Source organism: Babylonia areolata, chromosome 5 (genome assembly GCF_041734735.1).
Source record: "Babylonia areolata isolate BAREFJ2019XMU chromosome 5, ASM4173473v1, whole genome shotgun sequence".
NCBI classification, from domain to species: Eukaryota; Metazoa; Mollusca; class Gastropoda; order Neogastropoda; family Buccinidae; genus Babylonia; species Babylonia areolata.
The window spans coordinates 25,751,359-25,760,873 of NC_134880.1; the positions used below are offsets into that span (position 1 = coordinate 25,751,359).

Consider the following 9,515-nt stretch of genomic DNA (forward strand, 5'->3'; position numbering starts at 1 on the left):
CTGACGGCTGCTACTGGGCGCTCATCATTCGTTTCCTGTGTCATTCAATCAGATTTCAGGCACGCACACCTACACACTCAGACAAACATGTAACATTTAACATTTTACGTGTATGACCGTTTTGTTTATTTACCCCGCCATGTAGGCAGCCATACTCCGTTTTCGGGGGGTGGGGGTGCATGCTGGGCATGTTCTTGTTTCCATAACCCACCGAACGCTGACATGCATTACAGGATCTTTAACGTGCGTATTTTATCTTTTGTGTGCGTATACACACGAAGGGGGTTCAGGCACTGACAGGTCTGCACATGTGTTGACCTGGGAGATCGGAAAAATCTCCACCCTTTACCCACCAGGCGTCACCGAGATTCGAACCCGGGACCCTCAGATTGAAAGTCCAACGCTTTAACCATTCGGCTATTGCGCCCGTCACCTCGCATCTTACTTACCGTATCATCATAAATGGGATGACTTCAAAGGTTTCATTCATACCTACCATCCTGACGAGTTTGGTATACATGCCGCTTGCAATTGCCTAGAAAATGCCAACGTTAAAGGTTACCACAACCACATACACACACACACACACACACACACACACACACACACACACACACACACACACACACACACACACACACACACACACACACACACTGAGCGCATTGTAAAATATATGGATCATTTATACTGATGATCTGGTTATTCTATCTTTAACACGAACTGGATTCGAACAAAAATTACATAATTTGAACACATTTTTCCACAGTTGGGGATTAAAGATTAATAGAGAAAAACAAAAGTGGCAATCCCTAAAAAAAAAAGAACCCTAAAATACCGACATGTTTTTACTGTGGGAGAGATATAGTACAAACAAACAAACAACAACAACAACAACAACAACAACAACAAAAGACACAAAAAACCCAGAGGATTTAAATATGTAAGAGTCACAACAGTGGATGTGAAGAAGAAGAAGAGAGGGCAATGAGTTCAGCTGATATCCTTCTTGTACACTCCTACGGAGACACGGTGGTTGTTGTTACAACTTTTCATTTATCTATTTGTTTGTTTATATGTTTATTTCTATATGTTTTAGAGTTGGGAAGTTGTATCAATATTACTAATATTTTTTTGCCAGATAGTTGTTAAGTCAACGTTGTGAATCGTCTTGTTTTTATCCCTGTCCCTCGTCCCCTCTTTATGTTTTTTACCCCCATGTCTAATATCACTTATTGTGGACAGACATCAACTGAAACTGAACGGTAGCTGTAAAGATGGGTAGCAAAAGGTGACGGCGCGCGCGCGCGCGTGTGTGGGTGGTGGGTGAGGGAGATTTTAAAAAAAATTATTTCTTCTTCTTTTTCTTTTTTCTCTTGCCGCTGGACCCGCTGGACTCCAAAAGATGGGTCTCTTCTGATTCCAGAACATGGAGGGTGTCTATCTCGGTTCCTTCCCCTACCCTGTCAGAGACGTTGTCTGTCGCTCCATACCCGGGCCTTTCAGCCTCAGAACGTCCTCGTGGTTCTTCTGCGTTGGTAGAAGACATTTCAAGTTCCCTGTCAGGGACGTTCGCTGTCGCTCCATATCCTGAATGCTGGCGACTCGGGCCGGGCATTTCAGCCTCAGAACGTCCTCGTGGTTCTTCTGCGTCAGTAGGATACAGTTCCCTGGGATGCTGCCTGGTGCCTATCACAATGGGCAGACTCAGGACCAGTGTTGGGAGACGGGTATCGGCTGATTTGATTTCTACCTGCAACGGAATGAAGGGCAAATGGACATGACACACAAACAGTGAGTATGAGACTTTGGAGGCTGTTCGTGAAGGCCTAGCTTTTCTTGTTGTTTTTCTCTTCTTTTTTTTCCAAGGCAGGACAATATGGACATTAAATTTTATTTTACAAATCTCATCTATCGTTTTTATTTAGTTATTTTTTTCAAACATTTTCAAAAATTCCATTTTGATAGGTTGGCATTTTACAACAACAACACCATTAACAGACATTTAGAAAGAAAGAAGGAAAAAAAAGTATAAACAGACTGACAGACAGAAACAGCCAAGCATACACACACACACACATACACACACACACACACACACACACACACACACACACATACATACACACACACACACACACACATACACACACACACACACACACACACACACACACACACACACACACACACACACACACACACACACACACACACACACACACACACAACTGAACAATTTTGAATTAACAATGAAAGTAATTTCAAAATCCAGTTTTCTGTTCTTTTTCTTTTTTGGGAGGGGTGTGGGGGGGGGGTGGGGGGTGGGGTGGGGGAGCCAGGTGACAAGACACTGACTCTGTCCTTACCCTGACACGGTATTGAATGCTGAGGTCTGTGCTGTGGATGACACCAGACAGGGGAGTGAACTCAGGGATGTTTACACCCACTTCCTCGTGGACATGGGGCTCACTCTCGTCCGGGATCGTGGCGGATTGAGACTCTGAGATGTCTTGGGTCGTGCTCTTATCTCCATACTTTATGTTCTGAAAACGGTACGTGAGTCTTATTTCATTAATCGAAGCACCGGAATTGCAAGTTTCATCATGTACTTAGTATGCTAAATCAAGTGATATGGAGGGTGGTAAAATCAGCTGATGCTACCCACAGCTATAACTAAACGATGCAAAGTAAAAAAACAGGTCTGCTCAGTCATCTTGAAGCCAAATAGGACATAGTGATGTAAGATATATCATGAATTTGAACTGTTTTCATCGAAGTTAATCTCGTTTTACACAAAAGTGGAGTGGTGGCCTAGAGGTAACACGTCCGCCTAGGAAGCGAGAGAATCTGAGCGCGCTGGTTCGAATCACGGCTCAGCCGCCGATATTTTCTCTCCCTCCACTAGACCTTGAGTGGTGGTCTGGACGCTAGTCATTCGGATGAGACGATTAAACCGAGGTCCCGTGTGCAGTATGCACTTAGTGCACGTAAAAGAACCCACGACAACAACAGGGTTGTTCCTGGTAAAATTCTGTCGAAAAATCCACTTCGATAGGAAAAACAAACAAAACTGCACACAGGAAAAAAATACCAAAAAAAAAAAAAGGGTGGCGTTGTAGTGTAGCGACGCGCTCTCCCTCGAGAGAGCAGCCCGAATTTCACACAGAGAAATCTGTTGTGATAAAAAGAAATACAAATACAATATACAGCAAAGAAAATTATAAATCATAGATTTACTACAAGTATTATGTGTTCAGTACTTTTGTACATGTTCGTGCGTTGGTGTATGTATGTGCATGTGTGTGTGCGTATCCAAGCACACCTTCACTACGCGTGTATTCCTATGCAAACACACACTTGCACAAATACCAAGACGCCAGTCTTTCTATTGAAAGTTAGTGATGTTCGTCCTTCGGATTCGAAGATGACCATGGATTCTAATATCAGATGGAAGATCGATGGCTGTGGGTCCGGGGGTGACTGATGAGGACAATACGGGCCCTGAAGGCTCGCCCACATGTGGGACTTAAGTTAGTGGGTGCTGTCGTGGCAGTGGATGCTGCTTGGGTCTTGCGCACAGCACGCTTTCGTTGTGCCGAAGTCATGACTAACGCTTGACTTTGATAAAAACGAGGGAGAGTTGTGCAGATGGGGTACAGAAAAGAAGCCTACCCCCCCACCCACCCCCCCTCGAATGGCAAAGTGCTAAGAAGACACTGCGCTTTGAAGTTGAAATGCATTTGAAACAAGAAAACTCTATATCTTAAAATGAATAATAGCAATCATGTATCGTGTCCTATGAGACAGTGGAGATTTGGACGAGAGGTAACGCGTCCGCCTAGGAAGCGATAGAATCTGAGCGCACTGGTTTCGAATACCCTCGTCGCCAGTAGTTTGTCCCCTTCCACTAGACCTTGAGTACTGGTCTGGACGCTAGTCATTCGGATGAGACGATAAACCGAGGTCCAGTGTGCAGCATGCACACAGCGCATGTAAAAGAACCCACGGCAACAAAAGGGTAGTCCCTGGCAAAATTCTGTAGAAAAAAAAAATCTGCTTCAATAGGAAAACAAACAAAATTGCAGGCAGAGAAAACAAACAAACAAACAAAAAAAGAATGGATGGCGCTCTCAGTGTAGCGAAGCGCTCTCCCTAGGGCGAGCAGCCCGAATTTCACAGAGAGAAATCTGTTGTGACAAGAAAGAGTAATACAATACAATGCAACACAATACAATACAGTAAAATACAACATCGTTTCGAACACTGTGCTGAGGACCTCCACTCACTCGTTCCAGAAAAGCGGCGGCAGATCGGACACTGGTCCCGGACATTCTGGCAAGGTCCAGCTGGACAGGAATCGTTTCGTTGGTCTCCCAGCCACACGTGGGAAGGCGGGCTGAAGCGAACACATCAAAGCCTTGCCCAAACTGCCCATTCATTGCCACCAATTCGCCAGTGTTTACCTGACAAAGAAAACAAGTAAACAGACAACCAATCAATCAAAAACAAAACAAAAAACAAAACAAAAAAACAAAACAAAAACAAACCAAACAACAAAAATAAGCAAATTAAGTCCCCTAGCATTAATTACAGAGTAATTTCCCTTTTTCACTATCTGCACCAAAACGTTTGCAAAATAAATATAACTTCCATGCTTAGCAAAAGAAGTTCCTGTTTGAACAAAAAATGACAATAATGACTGCTCTTGTTGTTGGGTCAGAATATCAGATCAAAGTGCCAAGTTTAGATAATACAAAAAATATAAATATAACAGTAAGTGCAATTTGCATATAATTAGGCTTCATTTTTTATTTTTTTTGTGCCCATCCCAGAGATGCAATATTGTTTTAAACAAGATGACTGGAAAGAACTGAATTTTTCCTATTTTTATGCCTAATTTGGTGTCAACTTACAAAGTATTTGCAGAGAAAATGTCAATGTTAAAGTTTACCACGGACACACAGACATAGACACAGACACAGACACACACACACAGACACACACACACGCACACACACACACACAGACAACCGAACACCGGGTTAAAACATAGACTCACTTTGTTTACACAAGTGAGTCAAAAAACTCCCAAAATACTAGAAATCGCATCACGTCATACCAAACAAAACAAAGAAACAACAACAACCAAATCCAACAAAATAACTAGAAATCGCAAGGCGTCATTGGTCAAAACACAGAAGTCAAAATAAGAATAAAGAGAATAATGCCACGACTACAGTAAGCTAACATGCTCAGAAGTTAGTGATGTAGGTTAAGAGTTCGAGCTTGTAGCATCTAAAGTTGACAAATATCATGGAATGAAGTAGGACATTCAATCCTTCTTCGTTCGTGGGCTGCAACTCCCATGTTCACTCGTATGTACACGAGTGGGCCTTTACTTGTACGACGTTTTTTTTTTTTTTTACTCCGCCATGAAGGCAGCCACACTCCGCTTTCGGGGGTGGACATTCAATCCAAATCTAACTGGAAGGACTCATCTGAAAAAAAAGTTCAGGGGATTCCCGATCATTCATTGTCACTGTCTGAAGCTTATGAGGAAGAGTTTAGGGTCAAAGCCCAGCAGTGAGGCAGAGACGGTACTCCTCGTACCACAAGAAGTTTATCCATGTATGGTTAACGGATATTATGCACTTCATGAATGCAGAGACAGAACAGCTTGCATGCTCTCTCTCTCTCTCTCTCTCTCTCTCTCACACACACACACACACACACACACACATACACACACGCGGAACATCCTTCACAACCTCAGAAAACGGATTCCCAGATAAGTGCATCACACCCAGCACAGTTATGGCAACGGCTGCGTCCTGTTGCTTGAAAGGAAGCCATCTTCGCTCGGAGAACAACTCCAAGGTGTAGGAGACATGCAGGACTCCGCCATTGTTGGCCTTGTTACATGTTGGCAGGTGTGTAGCTGGCAATTGTGCTCTGAACATGAACACTGTAGAATTATGCAATTCGGTGAGATGTTCCTCATCTCTGATTCTAGTCTGTCCATCTGCCCACAATAACCAACGAAAACATTCATACATCTTGCCTCGCCTTCCACATCCGCTATGAATATGCAAATAATTTCGATCCCCGTTCAGACAGGCTGCTCCCGCTTTCTGGCACATTTTCCCTCTTGCAAATTGATGCTTTATGTGAGTAGAGAAACTAACTACACTGACGAATGCATACGAAATGCTACAGAAATTCGTATTCCATATTCATTACAAGAAGGTTATTCTCTACTGGAGAAAATTTGCTGGAATCATGTCGATAAACTAAAACAGCCTGACAGAGAAATTACTGACAATAGCTCGCGCAAAATTGATCGCATATTTTCTTTAAAACGAAGACATCACAGTAGCAGAAGGCTTACCAGTTTAATATACAGACTACGACTGGATGCCATAAAAACAAAATGTACTTCTAATGTGACTTGCATTTGCGGCAATGAAATTACCCCCGTGCATATACCATCTATAAATGTGAACAGTTTAAACCATATTTACCTATGTCATTTACAAAATCTGCAGTTCCATCTACTTTCAATAGTTTTTCTTTTCCCTCTAACATTTTGGTCCCTCATTGATACCCGTATCCTCTTGAAAGACTTCAATTCCAGTTTTTTCGCCATTCTTTGCACTGAAGACTTGCTCACTTGTAAATCGCTTGCAATTTCTCTGAGAGATTTGTGGGTCCCTGGGTTCTCTTCCTGGAATTGAATCAGTTCCTCAACACGGTCCTTGTTCCCCTCCGAACATGCAGTCTTGGGTCTCCCACTGCCATTTAGTGCGTATTTTAGCGATAAGTCTGTTTACAGTGACATGACTCCACCCCTTGCCTGGAAATTCCTATACGATCCTTCTTCCGCCTTTCTCCTTGAAACAGTTTTCAGTGGTAACCTTATCACTTTCACCCAAAGGCATGGTTGATCCAAACTGAAACTTTAAACAGAACTGATTTTGGATACAGACGACAATAAAAAAAATCAGCAGACTTGACACCCAGACAGACTATTTTTAGACTGACACTATGCCAACACCTGGCAGCTGGCATGAACACGATGAAGGTCACACTCTTCAGCTCTGATATTGGATTCTTTGATATGCTGATTTGAATTTGACAATACTCAAACAATTTGCGTCCGAACTTTTAGATATTTTGCAGACTTCTTGATGATACCCTAAGGTTACTGTGTAAAAATTGTCAATGAATTCGGTTTCTCTTTCACTGAGAAAATACTTGTCAAAAAGCGGTTCACTTTTTTTTGGGACACCCGATATGTATATGTGAATGTGTGTGTGTGTGTATCACGCACACACACACACACACACACACACACACACACACACACACACACACACACACACACACACACATATATATATATATATATATATATATATATATATAAGAATTATAATGGGGAATCAGGTCTGGTTTCTCGTATATAAAAAGATATACATGAATTCTTTTTTTGTCATGTGCAAACATAAGATGAAATGTAAATAAACTGAAACTGAGTTAGTTAGGAGTAAGTTAGTCAAGTAATATCATTAAAATGTAATCACACACAGACAGACAGACACAGACGCCCCCCCCCCCTATATATATATATATATATATATATATATATAGATAGATAGATAGATAGTTAGATAGATAGATGGGTTGCTTACCTGACAGTGTTAGAGGGATATTCAACTCAGAATGGGAAGAATTTCGGTGTCTCTTGTGGTAACAGCAGATACGGCATACCAACTTGAGTTCCACACCTGTAACACCCAATGTGCAGACGATCACAATACTTTGGGGGCACACACACACACACACACACACACACACACACACACACACTTTCGAACAAACCACCTGCTCACACGTTACGACGAGAACATTCTAGAAAGAGTTCGAGTCGGGCAGTGATTAACCATTATTACGTTCTGTACATTCACAGACAACTGAAAATTGTATCTCTGCTTACCTTTCAGTGTGCATTCCTTGAAGGGAATGTACGCCACATTCCCTGCAATCAAACCTTCGGGAAACACAGTGCTGTTTCTCAGATTGATGTTGCCAGCATATCTTGGCGAAAAGAAAGCCATCGCTAGTCTCCTTCACGAAACACTCAAGTGTAATGATACAACTGCACAAATGATCGCCATGTCGCTGTCGGTTTTTTTTCACGGTCTGGGTCACGCTGTCCAAAAAATGTAATCTTTTCTCTCTCTGTCTCTGTCTCTTTGATAGCGTTAGTCACAAAGAAGGAAGAACAGCAGATAACACGTGAGTAGCAGCGGTGTGTCGACTGGTGATAAACCTTCGATATCAGTAAAAGTATTATTTTACTTTGACGACATTTTGTGTGTGTGTGTGTGTGTGTGTGTGTGTGTGTGTGTGTGTGTGTGTGTGTGTGTGTGTGAGAGAGAGAGAGAGAGAGAGAGAGAGAGAGCCCAACTTTTAAGGTCAAGTCCATTTCCGAAAACACCTGATGTCTTGACAAGTATGTATTTCTATTTTTAGCAAAATTACTCAGATCGGGAAGTGCAGAATGACTGCACCGTCTGGAAGGGAGCCAAGAGAAGAGGTACGCACACACGTTCTTTTTTGTTTTGTTTTGTTTTGTTCTTGTTGTTGTGCGAGTATAAGCGAATGCGTGACTGTCACTGTTTCAAACTACCTGAGAATGTAAACCAGAATTTGCTGTGAAGCTGTGATACACAGACAAACGCACGCATACCCAACTGCAGTGTTATAAGTTGGAGTAGGTAGGTCAAATTGTGGACAGTGTGTAATTGTGAACTGGTCGTGTACGGCCCCACTTCGAAGCGTTCTCACCACACACATTTCACAATTTAATGTCTGCTTAAACATCGTTCTGCCCCCTCGTCCTCACTGAATCTTCATTTCCATGAAGCAGTCAAACATCATCTATTTCCAACTATTTCCGCGCTCTTTCTTATCTTCATGCACCACTGACAACCAGGTTCACGAACTTTCTCTCACAATCCTAAAATCAAGGGAAAAAAGCAAGGACTTCAACTTTGACATAGTTTAAAATAGCTGATTTGACTGGATATATTGAATGGATTGTGCATTACCAGTGCTGGGAGAATTTACAAAGCATGTTAGTAAAAGATCTGAACACCAGTTTTAACAGGAGTCTCCAAAATAGTATCGTCTGCAATCAGACCACAGGATGTTTTGACGTTAGTGTATTTGCGAACAATGTTGTACAGTTATTGAGCACTCTCAAAAGGGTGTTTTTGTGTGTGGTGTGGGATGTGTTTGATTAATATGTGTGTGTGTGTGTGTGTGTGTGTGTGTGTGTGTGTGTGTGTGTGTGTGTGTGATCACAACCAACAACAGTCTGGTACGATGTTCCAATAATGTGTTATATCTAATGAATTCAAGCCTGCTTCTGATTTCATTGTACTCAGGTATCCAAACTCATCGATCGTAATTAGATCTGCCAGTTCGATATTTACCCTCAGACACCC

At 42.1% G+C, this 9,515-nt stretch overlaps 1 protein-coding gene across 1 annotated transcript; it reads right to left on the minus strand.

Annotated features, from left to right (window-relative positions):
• Positions 1–257: 257 nt before the first annotated feature.
• Positions 258–8,463, minus strand: LOC143282005 (uncharacterized). The gene is made up of 6 exons (XM_076587395.1): positions 8,000–8,463; positions 7,695–7,790; positions 5,772–6,025; positions 4,290–4,466; positions 2,370–2,546; positions 258–1,753 (listed from the first exon to the last, which is right to left on the minus strand). Exons 1-6 carry the CDS (start codon positions 8,118–8,120, stop codon positions 1,349–1,351), a joined length of 1,230 nt encoding a protein of 409 aa, XP_076443510.1. The 5' UTR covers positions 8,121–8,463; the 3' UTR covers positions 258–1,348.
• Positions 8,464–9,515: the final 1,052 nt, after the last annotated feature.